At 46.8% G+C, this 20,103-nt stretch overlaps 1 protein-coding gene across 1 annotated transcript in view; it reads right to left on the reverse strand.

Moving 5' to 3' along the window:
- The window catches only part of ABLIM3 (actin binding LIM protein family member 3), a 109,602-nt gene extending 91,417 nt beyond the window's left edge, over positions 1–18,185 (reverse strand). Inside the window, exons 1-2 of the mRNA XM_077895957.1 lie at positions 18,011–18,185; positions 17,557–17,656 (exon numbers count right to left, since the gene is read on the reverse strand). Of these exons, the coding sequence (XP_077752083.1) occupies positions 17,557–17,569 (13 nt within the window). The 5' untranslated portion in view covers positions 17,570–17,656; positions 18,011–18,185. The remainder of the gene's footprint in view (positions 1–17,556; positions 17,657–18,010) is intronic.
- Between the last annotated feature and the right edge of the window lie 1,918 nt (positions 18,186–20,103).

Below are 20,103 nucleotides of genomic sequence, written 5' to 3' on the forward strand. Positions count from 1 at the left end.
CAGACAAAAAGGAGCAAACATCAATGAAACATACAAGCATTTTCACTCTCTCAGCCCCTCTAAGCTAGATTAATGCTTTAAGAAAAGAAAATCCTTCCAGAATACCTCTCTTTTAGCCAAAAAGGCATTCTGTCCCCATTTGACTCCAGGAACCCTGGTACAATAATTAACATGTGGGCCAGAGGCCCAAACTCATTGGCACAGGATGGATTCTCAGATGAGAAACAGAGAAGCCCCAAATCCCACTCACAGAAAGGGCTTATTGATATTATCTTTTGAAAGGAATACAGATTTCAAGGGACACAGTCAGGCAGAGAGAAAGCAGAATTTTGGCTATGGAGGAAGTAGTAGGGGGCAGAGGGAGATTTCTCTCCTATTTCAAAATCTGTACATTTCCACCAGAGCATTCTCTAAGTTTATACACTCTGTGGACTTTGCCACTGGCTAGGGAGCATTTCCCCATAGCACTGATATCACAAGAGCCAAAATAATCTGGGCCAGCTACACATTCCAGTTGTAAAACAGAAGGTTTCGGAGAGCTCCCACAGGCAGATGAGCTATGTGTGATGCTCAGGTGCCCTGGGCTCGGGGGAGGCCGCTCAACCTGGGGCTAACTCCAAAAAGAGAAATGGCAATAGCATTCAGATCCAAAAAACGAAAAAGATAGTGGTTTGATTATTTGGGGGGCGGGGGATTAGGGCTAAAAGACCTCATGACAAGCCAGAGGTCTGCAAGCGCCAAAGCCAGAGAGGTCTGCAAAGAAGGTGGACGTAGGCGCTCATTCCATTTTCTCTTGGTCCTTGTCCTGAGTGCGGGATGCGGAGGGCCCTGGAGCTGGAGGATGATTCTTGCATGTTAGATAGCTAGCCTGTTTGTATTTAGATTCTTCTCAACCTGGAGGTACATGCAGAACCCCGGGCTGTAGCCCAACACAGAGACTATAAGGCATCACTATGAAGAGAGGGTGTTTCCGCCCCCCTAAGGACAAGATGTCCTAAGGTTTCCTTGAGTCCTTTGGCACAAATAGCTTTTCCCAAGCGAGCAAACAACAAGGACACTAGCATTATCCTGGTGTCACTTTTCTGGCACCCACCAAGCCCCAGGGAAGACCTGGCTCCAAGTCCTGAGTCAGCACAAATAGATTTCAAAGTCCATGCACGAAAGCTCATGTTTGTTGGTGAAGTTATTTACTTGGCAATAAGTTTGGGTCATTTCCTGTGGACTGGGTAATTTCTATATGCTAAGGATTGAGGATGTACCAGTGAATAAAACCAGCATGTTTCCTATACTTCGGGAGTTCACTATTCCATGGGGAAGTAAATAACCAAATAAATAACTATGAAGCAGGACAAGTAGAATGAAGGAAGAGTAAGAGGTGGGGACAGACAATCTGAAGATTAACAGATTTTGGCTGACACTGCAAGAATTCGAGGAAGCCAGCCATGGAAGACAAGGGAGAGGAATCATGTGGGTGGAGAAACAGCATGTGCAAAGGTCCTGAGGCTGGAAAGCACGTGGTAAGTTCAAGGTGCAGTGTAGCTGGTACATCAGGGCCAGGAAGAGAGCTACACAAAGTAACTTGGAGAGGAGGCTCTTGGAATACACAATGAAAAGTTTTCCAAGCACTTTCCCAGATATGATTACAGTTGAAACAGCCCTTTGAGGTGAGCAAGCTTAATAGGATGGGTCCATTGAATTGATGAGGATACTAGCAGATACCACAGTTAGTGGAAGAGCTGAGATTTGGAGTTAGTTCTTCTGTTTCTAAGTTTAGGAATATTTTAGAAGGTCTCTGTCTCTTTCTGTCTTTATATATATATATATATATATATACACACACACACACACTTAGACATACAAGTAATATTTATATATTATATATTTACATATAGAATATGTATTATATACCTATATACTATATATGATATATAAATATATATTTACATATATATTTACCTATATACATCTATATATTATTTTCATTTATAAAATACAGAATATAAAAGTAAATATAAATATATACAAATTGGATATAAATCACAAATAAGGAAATACATAGCTCTTAAAAACAATGGGTTTTGACAAATATGTAAATCCTTATATGGATTTACAGTGGCATTGAGGCATTTAACAGTGCCTCAATCAAGACAGAGTAGCTTCCATCACCCCAGATAATCTGCGGCAACCTTTTACAATCACTCTTTCCCCACTAGAAGCAAACCCTATTATAATTTCCACCCACATAGATTAATTTTTCCAGTTCTTGAACTTCATATAATGGAATCATAATACAGTATGTGCTCTTTTATGTCTGGCTACCTTTACTCAGTTTTTGAGTAATGTTTTTGAGATTCATTCATGCTGTGACATGTATCAATAGTTGGTTCTTCCCCCCCTTTTTTTGGTGAGTAGTATTCCACTGTGTAAAATGTAACATAATTTGTTTATCTATTTGTCTGTAGATGAGCATTTGGATTGTTTTCAGCTTTGGGATATTATGAATCAAGCTGCCAGGAACATTCCTACACAATTCTTTCTGCAGATACATGTTTTCATCTCTCACTGGTAAGTACCGGGGGTGGAGGTGCTCATCACAGGTAGGCTTAGGTTCAGTTTTTGTGAAAGTCACAGTTTTCCCCAGTGGTACCAGTTTATATTCCCACCAATAATGTATGAGGAATTTTAGCCATTTTAGTGGGTGTAAATTGGTGGTTTTAATTTGCAATTCCCTCATGCGTAATGATGTTGAACATGTTTTGTGTGTTGATTGACCATTTGTATATGTTCTTTTGTTCAGAATCTGTTAGAATTTCTTGCCCGTTTTTGCTGCTTTTAGTGTTCTAAGAAGTTACTGCCTATCTCAAGGTCATAAGATATTCTTCTATATTATCTTCTAGAAGCTGTATAGTTTTAGCATTCAGTTTATTTAGGTCTCTGATCTAATTAATTTTTGTTTATTGACTAGTGATGGACAAGTTTGTTGAATATGAGGACTCCTTTATTTTTATTTTAGTTTTTACTTTTTACTGTGGCGTATCTTGCATAAAGTACATAAATCTTAAGTGTAAAACTCAAAAGTTTTGCACACATGTATACATCCATGTAAACCACATTCAGATCATTTGAGGACTTGTTTTTTTTTTTTAAGATTTTAATTATTCTTAGAGAGAGAGAGAGAGAGAGGCAGAGACACAGGCAGAGGGAGAAGCAGGCTCCATGCAGGGAGCCTGATGTGGGACTTGATCCCGGGTCTCCAGGATCACACCCTGGGCTGCAGGCGGTGCTAAACCGCTGCGCCACCGGGGCTGCCCTGAGGACTTGTTTTTAATGTCCAAAATATTTGCTAGCTTCTCTATATTAGCATTACAGTTAAGTAATAGTTATGGTAGCTTTTTGCCATAATGAATTTTCTCAAACACCTGCATTTGATGGAATACTATGCATTAGAGGCTTGGTGTGCACATGGATTTATAAGCTCCAGCAATAAGCTGTGGCATGCAGTTGGGGAGTAAATATATTATATATCCTAGTGACATATGGCTTCTGTCCTCAAGGTGCTTATAATCTAAGAAAAGTGCTAGGAAATGCACATAAATAAACCATGCAAATGACCTGTAACCATAAGAACATTTTAAATCAAGGGCCAGAGACTTCGGAAGAGGGAATAAAATGATGTCAGGAGTGGATATGAAGAAGCTGGAATAGACGAGTCTTATTGGGATGCCTGGGTGGCTCAGCAGTTTAGCGCCTGCCTTAGGCCCAAGGCGTGATCCTGGAGTCCTGGGAGCGAGTCCCACATCGGGCTCCCTGCATGGAGCCTGCTTCTCCCTCTGCCTGTATCTCTGCCTCTGCCTCTGTCTCTGTCTCTCTCTCTCTCTGTCTCTCATTAATAAATAAATAAAATCTTAAAAAAAAAAAGAAGAGTCTTATAGTCTGACGACAACTAGGATTTCGACAAATGGGAATAATTATAGGAGGTAATTGCCAATGGGAAGAATGGTTAAAAAGGAAGTGCCTTAGTTAGGATCCTTTCTGTTGTAATTTATAGAAACCCAAGTGAACTCAGTTTAAGCAAAAAATGAATTTGTTCGTTCTTGTAACTAGGAGGTCCGAAGTGGTGGGGAATGGCAGATAGCCTCTGGCTTCAGATCTGGCTGGATTCAGACGCTTTACTATATGGTCAGAGCTATGACTTTCTTTATTTTTCAGACAGCCTCTTCCTCCCACATATTGGACAAGAATAGTCATGGAATCTCTAGACCCTCCCAGAATCTCCTAGCTCAACAACCTCAATAAAATGAATATTTCTCTTTCCCAAAATCTCCCTATACAATTTCAAAGAATACTCTGGTTGGCTTCCCTTGGGTCTAATGTCCACTGATGAACAAATCCTTGCGGCCAAGGTAGATGGGAAACTCTGATCGGCCAGTCTAGGTGATGTGCCATCACTTGGGGGAGATGCAGAACACCGCAACTGACAGCCTCTTAATACTACATGGATTTGGTGGGAAAGAATCAGAGGGAGGATGATAACTGAACAGACAATTGGCTACTGTATTTCATTACAAGGGAATGTGGGCTTTGAGTAGGAAATGTGAATGGAGAGGGCAGGAAGGAAACTCTGCCTTAGTCATGGAGTACGAGCATAGAAAGTCATCCTGTGTTCTTCCCCAGTATCATTCTCTGTAGCCCAAGAGTTGTCTACTGAATGGATCCTAGGGCAGCCTGTGCAGCCTGGCATTTAGTGGTCACTTGGGAAGAGTGTGAATTATGGGGTGTGCTGTATATGAAAGCAGCATGAAGACTGGAGACAGCTTCGTATAGGCCTTTCTCTGTCTATCTTTTCAGTACATCTTATCTATCATGCTTGTAGTAAATTCTGCTTGTAGTTATGAGGATGAACTAACTAAAGATTAGGCATGTCTGTGTCATTGTTTTGGATGACACTGTGATGTCAAAGCTGGAAGAGATCATGGAAGTCATGTAGCACAGGGGTCAGCAAACTCTGGCCTGTGGGTCAAATCACTCTCCATCTTTATTTTTGTAAATAAACTTTGACCGGACTGAAGCCTCATCCATTTGACTACACACTGGGGCTGCTTTCATGCTACAGAGACTATAAAGCCTACAAAGCCCAAAATATTTACTACCTAGCCCTTTATAGAAAAAGTGTGTCAACCCCTGGTCTAGTAGGACATGCTCCCTATTCAATTAGGATTATCCTCTACAAGATTAATTTTATTTCTGACTCATGCCAAGATCAAAAGAGACAATTCATGGAAAGTTTAGAGTGTAGTCTGATGTATATTAAAGCACTACTTAAATGTCAGCTAAACACAGTTCTGAGTTATCAATATATCCTTTTATCCCCTTTCCCAATGGAATGACCAAGAGGTGACTGTACTGTAACACCATGTATTGATTAATTTGTTATTTAAAGGGAGTTTCCCCAACACATTCAAATATATTTCATTACTTTACCACTATTACATTATTGGGTGTTTTCATGTGCCAGGCTCTGCGTTAAGCATCAAACACCCATTCCCTCACTTAGAGCTCCCCCAATATTCCCATCTTGAGAAGAAAATGCAACTCTAAGGATAAAGCAAGGCACCAAAGACTGCACAGCTAGTGAGTAGCCACACTGGAATTTGAACCCAGGCATTCTGACTCCACAGCTCAAGTGTTTATCAAACACTCTATCTAGGTGGCTCGATTTGGTTAGTAACCTAGTTTTCGAAGTATCAGTTCACAGTCCCAGAAATCAGAATCAGATAACAGGTCCACCTGCGGGTATGAGAGTAGTAATGCACAGCGGGCTATAGAACCGTGGCCACCCTTTCTGCACCTCACATGTCCCTTCCCATCCACATGTGGCACCACTGCCCTTAGCCTGCCTCCCGCTGCCTTTGGGCTCTCCTATCCATCAGGTATGTGTTGCCAGGGAGATGATCCTAAATAATGCACAGCTCTGGTCAGGTCACTACTTGGCTCAAAACCTTTCACAGCTTCTCATTGGCCATAGACTGTAACAAACACCCTCTAGGCTGGCATTTAAAACTCTCCAAGATGTGATCCTCACCTACTGCCCAGCCTTATTTCCTCACTGGCCACCTAGTCATATTCTACAGAGTACAGACCAACTGGACTTCCTGACATTTCCTGGAATACTCTGCATTTATTTATTTCACCCTCCACCCAAGCCAAGGGCCCAGGATGCAGACATTGTGCAATGGGGACTGTGGAATCTTGCTGGAGAAGGATTGAGTAAGCCCATCTGGGATGCCCCAACCTTCCCTTATGCTCTGCCTAACAGAAGTTTATTCACTTCTCAAAGGTGGTCTCAGGTCTTCCCAAGGAATTTGGCCTGTCTTCCTCTTACTCCTTCCCTCTCAATCTCCAGCAATTCAGTCGCATACTCGTGTCCACCCCTTGCTGACAATGGAAGGAGGTAATCTGGGGTCATGCTCTCTGTTCTGTGCATCTCCTGTCCCATGGTGCCTGGCACACTGCCATACACAGAGCAGGGATTTCTATCATTGTTCCAGTGAATAGGACAGCACTGCTGGGATACTGAACAGGAGACCAACCATAGGATCAGCCACCTCAACCCATATTTTCCCCTGTGATGCTCCTCAGTGTAAGACAGGGAAAGATGGTGAAAAGGAGGAAGCACAAAGTGAAAGGAGATCAGGGTCAGATGGACATTGTTTCAAACACCTACCCTACACTTCCTAGCTTGTATGTGGCCAGGTGACTTCATCTTTGAACCTCATTTCCCTTTCGTGAAAAATGAGATATTAAATACTCCTCTTAAATTCACCCATTCACATATTAATTCAAGGTTTCATTACTTATTTTTTTTTATTAAAGTACAGTTGACACACAATGTTACATTAGTCTCAGGCATACAACATAGTGATTCAACTACTCTATACATTATGCTGTGCTCACCGCAAGTGTAGCTGCCATCTGTCGCCACACACCACTATTACAGTATCATTGACCACATTCCCTATGCTATGCCTTTCATCCCTGTGACTTATCCATCCCATAACTGGAAACTCATGCCTCCCACTCCCCTTTACTCACTCTGCTCAATCTCCCAAACCCCCACCTTTCTGGAAACCACCTGTATATTCTCTGTATTTATGGGCTTATTTCTGCTTTTTTAATGTTTGTTTTTGTTTTTTAGACTCCACATATAAATGAAATCATTTGGCATTTATCTTTCTTTGTTTGACTTATTTCACTTAGCACAATACCTTGTAGATCAGTCGATGTTGCAAATGACAAGATCACATTCTTTTTAATGGCTAAGTAATATTCCATTTTTATATGTATCTATTATATATTTTATATATATATCTATTATATATATAGATATCTCACATCTTTTTATTCATCCATTTATCAGTGGACACTCAGGCTGCTTCTACATCTTGGCTATCATAAATAATGCTTCAATAAGCAGAGGAGTGCATGGGTCTTTTCAAATTAGCGTTTTCATTTTCTCTGGGTAAATATCCAGTGATGGAATTACTGGATCAAATGGGAGTTCTTTTTTTCACTGTTGAGGGACCTCCACACTGTCTTCCACAGTGACTGCACCAGTTCACGTTCCCACCAACGGTGCCTGAGTGTTCCTTTTCCCCCCACACCCTCCCCAACACTTATTATTTCTTGTCTTTTTTACTAGCCATTCTGACAGGTGTGAGGTGATAGATCATTGTGGTTTTGACTTGCATGTGCCTGATGATGAGTGATGGTGAGCAGCTTTTCCTCATTGCTTACTAAATGTGACACTTGGGGCTGATAAATGGTCCTGAGCCTCGGTTTCCTCCTATGGAAAATGAGGGTGGTATTAGCACCTCTCTCCTACAACTTTTATGAGGGTTAAGTGAGTTTATGTCTTCGAAGAGCTTAGTTAGCACTGTGCCTGGTATAGAGTGAGCGCTCAACAAATGTGAACCATCCTTACCCATCATCTCTGGATCAGCCACTGTGATGAGTTTGGAGGATCAGGCAGTGAACAAGACAGACAAGCCTGTCATATAGTCATCATGTAGTTTATAGTCAAAAGAGAGTAAGAGACAGAAACAAAGGAAATGTGCTAATGAACAAAGCAATACCCACTGTGTTAAGTTCTGTGGTGGATGGTGAGAGCCAACATGACACAGGGACCTGTCTTAGGTACAGAATACCGGGAAGGCTCAGGGAGGATTGTTGCAAGGATTAACTAAATAATATATGTAAAACATGCGCACTGAGATAGGCTGTAGCTGGAAAAGAGTGTCTGTTGATTAGGAGGAGGAGAAAAAAGTGGCCTGAGGCTAAGAAATCTCTGATGGGGGCTGGGCTTCTCTTTATTCCTGAAATGCTTCCTCCCAGGTCCCTTCTCCATACATGTGATGGGTCCAGGCTCTGCCTCTGTCCTTTGAAAGAGGGATTTTTGTTCACTTGAGGTTCCTGCCCCATATAATGCTGGCATCACAGGCAGTTCTCCTTCCAAAATAACTCATGCTGACCGTAAAAATATCTAATTTTATGGCTGCCTTAGATCATCCTTGGATGGGCAGGGTCCAGATCCCTGGGCTGTTTCCCCAGATCTCCAAACACAGGGGCAGACCTCGGCCTGCCTCTGCTCCTACATGCTGAGAGCAGCTTGCTGTGGGAAGATTCGCACTTGGTGGAGCGTGCTTCAGGTGCTTAAAATAGATCAACTGTGTCGTTAGACAGACTATCACAAAGCAGTCGTTTCATTGGCCCTGCTGGTGCTGCTGAGGGCAAGAGATAACAGCCCATGGAGAAAGACCTGCGCTTTGCACAAAATTAAGCAGATGCAAGGAAGAAGGTCTGGAAGTGATATAGGCAGGGGAGAGTAGGATTCTTCCAAGAGAGGCGGTGGGGGCTGTTGTGAGAGCACACGGGCTGTGACCACAGCAGGGGAAGCAATGGGACAGCCAAGTACGGCCTGTCTGGACCCCTTGTCTGGCTGGTGATAAACTCAGAAAAGAGGCTAGAGACTTCTGGTTGCCGGGCACATCCCAGCAGCACTGTGTGAAATTGTCAAAGGGTCATCCACACTCTCCGGGGGCCACAAAGCCCATGTGTGGGGCTGACTCTGGCACCTTCCTACTGCTCCTCTCTACCATTCTGGCCACCCTTTCCTGGGCTCACCCTGGTTGATGACTGCCTGCCCTGAAAGCCATGCTTCAGACACAGCCTCATCAGCGTTCTGTGGAGCGATGCTATGCCCTCCTCTAGTCCATGCAGCCTGGGACCACCTTCAGCAGCCCACAGAGCTCCACTGCCTGAACTTGAGATCAACTCTTCCCCTCCTTCAACCTTTTCCTCCAGTGGCCGCCATGCCTGGCGTCATGAACAAAGGGAAGTGATGGCAGCTGAGGAAGAAGTCCAGTTGGGAGCTAGGAGTGACCAGATGTGGACACAGACTGAACACAGGAGCATGAAGGAAAGGGAAATGTAGATGAGGACCACTTTCCAATGACTAACTTCGGTGACTGTTCTAGAGATCAAGGGGGACCGTGGAGTTGAAGTTGTTTTTCTCTTTTTTCTTTTAAAGAGGATGGATTTATTAAATTTTAGGTTGGATCTGAAGCACCTTAGAATATCCAAGTGGGCAACTAAGCAGATGGTCAGAAAGATGAACCTAGGGCTCTGTGGAGAGATTGTTATCATAAAGACAAAGAGAGCAGGCTTTTTACTAACAAATGAATTCATCAAGTACCTCTGGAGCACCCATGATGGGCTAGGCACTGTGCTTTGCTTTCTATGAATTATTTGCTATCCTATTTCTTCTAGAGAAATGAAGAAAAACCTGCTCTCAACTGCAGAAATTATGTTGGCATTATCTACTTATTCACTTTTCTTTTGCAAGCAGGAGAACCTCATCCTGACAGAGAAGAAGTCTTGAAGAGCCTTATGGGATTGATGCTATATGGGGTCAAGTGCAGCGATTACCTTTCAGTAATCACTCCTTAGCTGGGATACAACTGAGCTTATGGACACAGAACTCATGCTATTGGCTAGGTGACCTCAGATGAACCAGGCCTGTCCCATATGTGAGAACAATCTCTAGAAGAGTTCAGACTTTCATAGTACCTTCCTTTGGTCTGGGAAAAGTACCCAGATCTAGGATCCATTATCCTGAATTGCCTTCCTTTGGTCTGTTCCCCACCCCCCTACTACTAGGTTCCCCTGGAAACAAAACTGACCTCTAGGAGACAGGGGCAGGACATGTTTGCCCAACTGTATCGGACAGGATATGATATCACCCTTCTGGGAATGGGTCAGCTGGGGAAATCTTTATTTATGCAGCAGGATTTTGCTCACTTCAAGAGGACTTCAATGGCATGGCGGTGTTAATCAGTTGCTAACACTAGATAGAACCTTCTCTAGTAAAAATGAGCAGATATGCTGCAGTTCCTGCATCTCTGTGTGAACACACACTTCTCCATGTTTGATGTTATATTGATCATACTAGACTGGGAATTAAACATTAAAATGCTGGGGTGCCTGGGTGACTTAGTGGGTTAAGCGTCTGCCTTTGGCTCCAGTCATGATCTCAGGGTCCTGGGAGATAGAGCCTCACAGCGGGTGGTGGACTACTTCCTGCTCAGTGGGGAGTCTGCTTCTCCCTCTCCCTCTGTTGCTCCCCGTGTGTGCACTCTTTCTCTCTGTCAAATAAATAAATAAAATCTTAAAAAAAAATTAAAATGCCTCCAGTGGCAAGGGAACATAAAAATACAAAGCCGTCCTTGTGCATTTTAAGAGGAAATGGTGGCAACCAGGCAGCCTAGAGACCAGTACACGCCCTGCCAAAGGCAGGCAGGCCTGCTGACTGTTGTCATGTAGGAAAATAGGGGTAGGGATGGCAGATATTCCCCTGGCCCCTGCATTTTTAAGATTATTTGTTTATTTGTTTGAGAGAGGGGGAGAGAGAGAGAGAGAGAGAGAGAGAGAGAGAGAGAGAGAACACGAGCAAGGGGGAGGGGCAGGGGCAGAGGGAGAGCAGGAGCCAGATGTGGGCTCAATCCCAGGACTCTGGGATCATGACCTGAGCTGAAGGTAGTTGCTTAACCCACTGAGCCACCCAGGCGCCCCTCCCCCTTTTTAAGAGAACCCCCTTTTTAAGAGAAGCTGGAAATTCGAATTTTTAAATCTCAATTTCCCAATTTCTCGCCATTGGCAAATAAATTCATTAAAAATCTCATGTAGGGCAAATAAAACATGTCGTATCATGCTGGCCACCAGGTGGCCTATTTATTAGGGCCTATATGACTCACGAAGACAAGAGCCATGTCTTTTATATTTACTGCTGTGTCCCCAGCATCATGTCTGGTGCAGAGCTGGTGGTCAGTAAGTATTTGTTGAGTGAAAAGTGAATGATCCAATTCTTATTACCCAGGTTGGACATTCCCAGGAACAAGGCCAAATGAAAACCAATACCATGACCATAAATTCTGTTACACCATTGAGATGCTACAGTTGTGCATAATGACCTGGATGGGGGTGGAATGGGAGTTGTGTTTTCTGCAGACAGAGTGAGCCATAGAATACTAAACTACCTCCCAGATTCCCTTCTGGGGACCTCTGACATGTGAGCGCCACCCTTCAGGTTCTTAAGGAGAGAGGCTCCATCTCTGCTGGTCAGAGGATAGCATCCTCTACTCGCCCTGGGGAGTGGCTGATATTCAGGGGGAAACAGCCCATGGAAAAATCTTCTTGATGAATCGTTGATGTAACAAACACTGTATTACAGGTTATGTTCATCTGTTAGAGGCCTAGCTTCCGTTCCCCAGAATATGACCTTATCTGGAGGTATGGTCTTTACAAAGGTAAGGAAGTTAAGGTGAGGTCATTAGAATGGGCTCCAATCCAATATGACTGGTGTCCTTATCAAAATTTGGACACAGAGACACACAGATGAAGGGTCCCGGGTAGAGAAGATGGCCATCCACACCCAAGCACAGAGGTCAGAGCAGATGGTTTCCAGGGCCCTCAGAAGGACCCAATACTACCGACACCCTGATTTTAGACTTTTAGCCTCCAGAACTGTGAGACGATACACTTCTGTTGTTCAAGCCTCCCAATCTGTGGTATTTTGCTGCTGCAGCTCTAGCAAACTAATATATACTGGTTTTATTTGTTTTATACACACTTGCAGCAGCCTGGGCAGTGTTTCAAGCAATTCACAGCTATTAACCTACACGTTTTTTTCCAATAACCCTATGAGAGAGGCACTATCATGAGCTCCCCTGTGATCAGATATGGAAGTAAGGTACAGAGAAGGTAAGTGACTTGCTCAAAGACACAGAGCAAGGAAAGGGCAAGTTCCAGTCTATGCCCTTAAGAACCAAAGGAGAACAATTAAACTGGTGAAGTACTCAAAAAGTCAGAGGTGCTTTTACCTTCTGGTTGTTTTCTGCTCTTGTACAATGGGACCTGGCCACTGTTGGGGGCCTGCCAGTTGTTGACCATTCACACGCCAGATGTTATCTCAGCAAGATAAAGCCTTTGCCAGATAGGAAAGCTGGGGTTCAGAATTGATATCACTTCCTTTGTGCACTACAAATACTCTTGAAATCACATTGTGATTTTCAGAGATGTGTTAAACTCATTTGGGATGGATTTAAAATTGTTCCTTGCATTATTCTTCAGCCCCACTCCTAGCCTCCAGGATGCATTTGTCGACAGTGGCTTCATTCATTTGGGCATGTTTTTTTTTTTTTTTTTAAATCTCCATCCTTATAAAGAATACAGTCATCTCTATTTTACCTAAATTTTGCAAATTTAAAATGGTCTTAGAGGGTAGCCTACACAGTTTGTGTTTGTACTGGGTCCTTTTTGTAGTAAAGAACTCCTGGAGTTCCTGACCTGGCAGAGAATGGTCATCTTGCTCCTTGGGCTGGGTGTCTTCAATTCTGAGCCCCCATGCCTCCCCGCACCCACCCTGCTGCCTTGTCTATTCTGCACTGTGCCCTGTGAGGCTGAATATGATGGGCCCATCAACTGCCTTCCTTGCCCTCTGCCCCCTGGTTGGATGGGGCCAATGGGGAGCACAGTAAGAGATGGAGGGCGGGAGGTGAGGGAGGTCAGGCAGTTGCCAGCCTTCTAGTACTGGGCCATCCTCGCTTCTTGTTTGTTTCTCTACACCCTCCTCATACATTTGCAAAGATTCCTTCTACTTAACTCCCTTCAAACTGCCCATCTGTTCCCTGCCAGGACCCTAACTGATAGACTCTTCTCCTTCTTTTTATCATATAATATAAAAGCAGAGAGGCTATGCAAATCTTATTTTCTACAAGATCTTTCCCCCAATTTCTATTCTTATAACCATCAAAATCGTGGCCCTCAGACCTTTTCTGAACCAGGGTGATTGTCTCTCAGCTAGGATCCTAACTTCCGTCTTGCCCTTTCCAACCCATGCCATATACAATACCAGGTTAATAATCTTCCCAAAGGCTTCCCTCAGGAAGCTATGGCTTTCCTTTGAACAGAACCTCGTGCTACCTACAACAACAGTAACATATGCTAATTTTCAACCAGAGGGTTTGGTTTTTCTGATCCTTTCATTCCAGAACTTTGCTCTATGGCTAATTCAACTCCAGATTCAACTTCATCCCCTGGGACCCGATGCCAGTGACCTTCTCACGTTATTTCCCTTCATCCTGAGGACAACCTTGCACTTTGGTATTACTGCTCGCATTCTATACATGATAAAATTCAGGTTCAGAGACGTGAGCTATCTGGTCCATGATCACAGAGTACACCATAGATCTTGCATTTGAACTCTGGAATCCATTCCCTCGAGCTCAGGTTTTTTTACGCCCAGGATGGTGTCTGCTTATCTCACGATAAGGGTGATTGATGTGACTCTTCATTGCTCTTCTTAGCAAAACAGTCTACTCCCAAACGGTAACCTTGTGGCATGCCCATCCGTGAGAGATCCCAAGGAAAGGGTCGGAGGACAGGAAAAGTTGATTAAATGAAGGAGGATGGTTCTTGCACTACCGTACGCGGTATGCGTGATGCTCCCCAGCCTGAAGGATGGGCCACTGCTGAGTTCTGTGCCTACAAAAGCCACAGTTTTCAGGAGCTTGGGGAGTTCTGGCCCATGCAAGGAGAATGGCATTTTATGGGACACAGAGTCAACTCTGGAGCTCAGGGCCTCTGGCACCTGAGGTAAACTCAGTTTCTCCTGGCTTTGGACCAAGGGGCTTGGGAACCTATAGGGAACCCAAAGATTCATTGTTGCCTCACGATTTATTATTGCACATTAGATGGTGGTGCTTCCATGGCTCCAGGGACCGTGTAAAAGTGATGGGCCTGGGGTTAGCTCCTTCCTTGCTGTGTGGGTTCAGGAAAGTGGCCAGCAGACACGTGGATGAGCATGGGATGGATAACAAATAAGGCATGGAAGGAACAGAGCCAGGGCACACGAACAGCATACATCAGGGGGACGTTCCCTCTGCTGCAGGGCAGGGTGGGCCTTCTGCCCACGTCTATACCACCAACCGACTCCATCAACCTCCAAAATTACCCCCTTCTCTCAAATTCCCACCCTGTGGTATACGAAAACTCAGCTAGATTTTGGAGGAAAGGATTCTGAAGACACTAGAAGCGCACTGAGAAGTTGCTGACAGAGCACTCCCCTGGTGTTGCCATCTGAGCCACGTGTGTCTCATTTACGAATAAAAACAACTCACGTATGTTTACAAAGCATTTTCTCATGATCCCGCTTAATCCTCAAAATCATACTTCTGGTATTCTCGATTTATGACCATGGTGTGACATCGGAGAGGCTGAGTGACCTCCTTGCTAATGACATAGAGTCCATGATGACAACAACCACAATGACCAACCACTGTGGTCACGAGAACAGCCTGACCACCCTCGTTGATATGAGGCTAGTGATGGCCCAGGCATCACACCCTGTATTTTGCATGCTGTGTTAATACTTATCTCCATTCCACGTAAGGTGGGTCCCATCATCCCCATTTTGCAGGTGAGACAACCATACTGAAGACCACATGGCTAATAAGTGAAAAAAGAGGACCAGAACCTGGGGCCAGCTGATCCCAGAGCCCCAGCTATATATCAGCTCTCACATACTGCCCCAAGACCACAGCCTTGAACTCCTCTTTTGCTCCGATGAAGCAATTATAACTTCATAGTCATCTCATGGTTTGCCCTCACTTCATTGGTGCCATCTGAGCCACTGATTAGGAATGGTTCCCATTATGAAAATGCAACACATCCAAGCACCTTTCATAATCCAACAGCTAACTGCATGGCTTGAAGAAGTTAGTGAACATTCATAGCTACAAGGTGTAACCCATGAAATTGTAGTAGTACCACCATCTCCCAGGGTGCGGGTGACAGTTGGGGAGATCATACAGGTACGATGCTGAGCACGGTGACTGGTGGAGGGTGAGGATCCAATAAATGGAAGGGAGAGAAAAACTGAGTAAGATTGTCTCTTAGGTTCCATTTCAGGTACCAGGATTAAGTAAGAATTTTACATCCCCAAGGGGAGAGCATTTTTGCTTTGATCAGGTCACCTCAAGGACCTCCTGCCAACGCCCAGCCCCTATGGCCTTGGCATTGATTCGCTCATATGAGGTCTGACTTCTATATTCTCCATTTGCAGACTCTCAGGCTTGGAAGCAGCCTCAGGGATGATGGAGCCCCGCCTCCAAGCCTTGAGCACCAGTGGCCACAGTGCTCCCCAGGGTAGCCCTTAGAGGAGCACTTCTTACGGGGACCTCAGCGGTCACCCAAGTCATGCTACTCTGTTTATTTTCCACTACCTCTGGAAAATAAACACACTCTCCCTACTTAGAAAAAAGTATACGAGGCTGGAGTAGCATTTTTGTGAGTCCTTGTCTCCTGCGGTATTCAGCTCAATTGGTTGTTGTTTGTTTAAAAAAAAAAAAAGTAAAAGCTGTTTCCTTCTTTCAGGCATATTCGGTGTTGCTAATGGGACAAGACAAAAGGGTAAGGCCAGCTGCTTGTGAACTTATTTCTTAGTTTTTTGAAAAACAGATGAGCCATCTTTCTCTCCTATCATGTAGTGAGAAAGGACTCCCATAACTACATCTTTCCCCTAGAGATAGTGAGAAGTGACAGGCGGCTCACGTCTTTACTCGTCTGAAAGCACGCAGGGGGAAACATGTGGCCCACCTAGGTGATCAGATCTACAGAATTTTGCTCTTTTCCAGAGCCCGGTGTGAAGCCAAAGCACCGTTCCTGCCTGTCACAATCAAGAGGCAAAATTCTTTGGTTGGAAGAGGCAGAGGGAGTTCAGCCACACTCGCTTAGCAGAGCTATGTAATACACAAAGGAAGAGAGCAGAGGGATGAGTCATACAAATACATAGTAAATAAATATATTTCATTTCCATCTCACTGGCTTTTGCTTTGTTTTCCTCCCCTCCAGGCCAACAGCCTTGAAATGGAGGGAGGGTGGAGAAACGGTGGCTTTGGTTTGGACACAGCCTCAGAAGGTACTGATTTTTCTGGTCTTGCTGTTCGGCTCTCGCTTTTTAAAAAGAAACTTACAGATTTAGATTCAACCCTTCTCATTTTACAGACCAGCAATCTGGGATCCAGAGAGGAGACTGATGGGAAAGTCACAGACCCAGGGAACCGAATGTTCCTTGGGTCCTCCGCTTCAACGATCCCACCTGCTCCTGGGAGCACCCAGACAAGCTGAGCTAATGAGGAGGTGGGAGGGGGAGGACTTGAACCCAGATCTCCTCTCCAGGGTGGTGGTCACAGTGGGTGCCCATGGTCACAGGGACCACACTGAAGAGACACATACAGGGCCTCCTTGTATTTCTGCCTGCATTTCTCAGCAGCTGAGGCCCAGCCCAGCAGCAAAATGTCTGGTCCTGTCTCTGCAAAGCAGTTGTTACCCCTGGCATGTTAGAGATCTTGGCCAAAGGGCTTGTCTCTTTTCTCTCCTCTCGGGATAGCTACGCGGCCTGCAGGTGTGTGCAGAAATCAGCCCCGGGGCCGTGGGGCTGCAGGCACAGGAGCAGGATATTTCACAATCTCTAGACCCAAAGGTGGCTTCCTGACGATTTGTTTATCAAACTGCTCGCTCCCAGCCCACTGCCTGCCCACATCCACCCACCACCAGCCACCACCAGCCCGGGGCCGGCCTCCCTGCTCCTCTCGGCTTCAGGACAAGCCGGGCCCCTCCATGGCTCTCCAGCTGTGTGCAGGGAGGTCTCCTAGAGCCCCCACAGCCAGACAATGGCCACGTTCGTTAGTGCTTCCTAGGCCTTCCCAGGCATTGCTAGAAGGAGACGAGCAGCCTTCCCCGCAGAGGCAAGTGCTGCTGCCAATAAAACATGAGCAAAATTGTCAGGAAAAGCCGGACCCACATCCCCCTTCCGGGGCGCACGGAAGGGGCCAAGAGGGAGTCTGGGGGCCGCGTGTCCGGCGCGATGCCAGGCTGCCTCCAGCTCCCGCCCCTCCCGCCCCCAGCCTGTTCCCATGGCAAAGGAGAGGAGGACCCACTTACGGCTCGTGTTCATGGTGATGCCTTCGCACTGGGTCTCTCATTCAAGACGCAGGACCCGGCTGCTCTTGGAAGCTCGCGACCTCCCGGCCTCACTCATCACCTGGGGGGTGAAAAGGCGGTCCAGGGCCAGCTCCGCATCCTCAGGTGCTCTCACCCCGCGGCCGTCCCCTCGCGGGCCGGGCTGCAGCCGCCGGCCTCGGGGGCCCGGGGACCGGCGCGCGCAGGTGAGGGCGGCGGCGGCGGCGGGAGCGCGGGGAGCGCGGGGAGCGCGGGGAGCGCGGGGGAGCGCACCGGCCCGGGCAGCGGGGCCCCCAGCGCCCGCCCCGCCGCGCGCGCCCCGACGCCTCCGGCCCCGCGGCTCCCGAGCCCAAAGGGGGTGTGGACCGCGGGGAGGCAGGGCGGGGGCAGCGCGTCCCCGCCCGGCCTCGGGAGCGGCCAGCGCCCCGGGACCCACCTCTCGGCCAGCGTCGGGAGCCAGAGGCCCCTGCCCGGGCCCCCGCGGCCGGCTCATGCATCCCGGTCCTCGTCCGCGGTCTCGAATTCCGAGGCGAGCGCAGCGAAACCGGAGAGCTCGCCCTCCATGGTGCGGGCTCGCGGGCCGGCGGCGCGGGGGGCGCGGCCGCTCGCTGCCGCCACCTGCCGGACGCGCCGCCGCCTCGCCAGGCCCCGCCCCCGGGCCGCCCCCGGGCCGCCCCCGGGCCGCCCCCGGGCCGCTCCCGGGCCGCTCCCGGGCCTGGGGCGCGCGGGCGGGCGGGCGGGCGGAGGCGACCCCGTGCCCGGGGCGGGCGGTGCTCGGGCGCTGCCTCCCGCTCCCTCGGGGCTCGGGTCTGCGGGCTCCACGGCGTAGGAAAACCCGCCGTCGCTGGGAGGGGCCGGCGAGAAAGCTGGGCTCTGCAGGAAGACAGGTGTCCCTTCCAAGTCCACGTCCACCCGGCGCCCTCCGACTCCGGTCCTGAGCAGGTCGCTGCTGCTGAGGCCTCGTGCTCCCCCCGGGCCGAGGGCGGAGGCGTGAGGGGCTCCTGCGGCCTCCTCCCTTGGGTCCCTTCCTCCCCCCCTCGTACCCCTTATCACTGAGTCATTTGGGACGATGGTTTATCATCTCCCTACCCGCTGGAGTGTCAGCTCAGTGAGAGTGCGGGCCGTGTCCGCAGGGTTCCACAGGGCTCCCCAACACCTGGCGCAGCGCCTGGCACCCGAGGTATCAACGAGCATCTGTTGATAGAATGCCCCAGGCCCTCTCTGGACCTGATACTGTGCCGTCCTCAGAGGAGAAGAAGCTCTAGGAAGCCCCACCTGGAGACTCTTCCCCATCTGAGGCCGAGGCAGGTATGGGGCCCTATGACTCAGCCTCACCGGTTCACCCAGATTTCCTACAGCTGACTCTCCTCTGAAGTATTATTACTACTATTATTTTAGTAATTAGTTCTTGAGGTGTGTATTACGGAAAGTTATATTCTGATATTTTGGTCATGATTAATTCAGTGGGGTGGGGTTTTTTGGTTTTTGGGTTTTTTTTACATTCCCCTGACTCCTTATTCCGTCACCTTCTGAACCTAATTCATGGTCACAGAAGCATGACTTTTGGGTATAGCAAAACAAGACTGAGAGACTCCGTGATCCCTGCTTAGAGCATGTGTAGAATCAAGATGTCGTGAACCCTCAGACCCCGGACTTAGAGACAGGGAAAGAAGGGGTCACAGAGGCTGAGTACCTGCCCGAGGGCAGACACACAGCGTGGTGGAACTGGACCGAACCCTCTCACTAGCTTGGTTCCGTGTGAGAGTGACTCAGTGCACAAGAATCTGAGGTATCAGGGCAAGGCTGGGTAGTCATCTTCCTAAAAATGGGGAACATTTATCTTGTAGATAAATACAGTGTTTCTGCCTTATACTGGGTTAAAAAAAATCACTACGGCTCACGATCCCAAGATGGGACAGTGCTTAAGGAATCATTAGATACATGGAAGGGTCACTGGTTTTGAAATGCGTTTTGTTAGCTTTTAGGCTTTGTTTTCAATGTATGGGGAATAACCTTCATGGCCTCCAACTTTTGTTTAGTTACAAGTGAGATGGCTGTAAAATGCAGATTCCCAGGCTCCTGGTTTTTCTTGCTCTGCATTTTAAATAAGTATCCCACGTGATTCATGGACCACTTTTCCTACTGAAAAAGGCAGGAGGCCCAGAACAGCTTTGTAAGCGATTAGTAAATGTTTATATGATTCCAAAAGATCTCTTTACATTTATACTTTCTCTTTACATTTTCAGATTGGGATTCCTTATTCAATTCCTAAGTTTCATGTTGCTTGCTACATTCTAATGCTTGGAAAAAGATTTTTTTTTTTTTCTGGGAAAAAGTTCAGGTAAGTTCAACGGGTCAAATTAATAGGACTATTTGATGAACATACGTAGCTATCACCTTGAGCCTCAATGTTTGGAATTTTTCCGATGACAGGACAGAGTCAAATAAAACCATAGAATTCATGCATTAATTCATTTACTCAGTAATTCATTTATTGAGAGTCTACTTTGTGCTAGGTCCTGTGCTGGC

This window comes from Canis aureus, chromosome 4, assembly GCF_053574225.1.
Source record: "Canis aureus isolate CA01 chromosome 4, VMU_Caureus_v.1.0, whole genome shotgun sequence".
In the NCBI taxonomy this organism is placed as follows: Eukaryota; Metazoa; Chordata; class Mammalia; order Carnivora; family Canidae; genus Canis; species Canis aureus.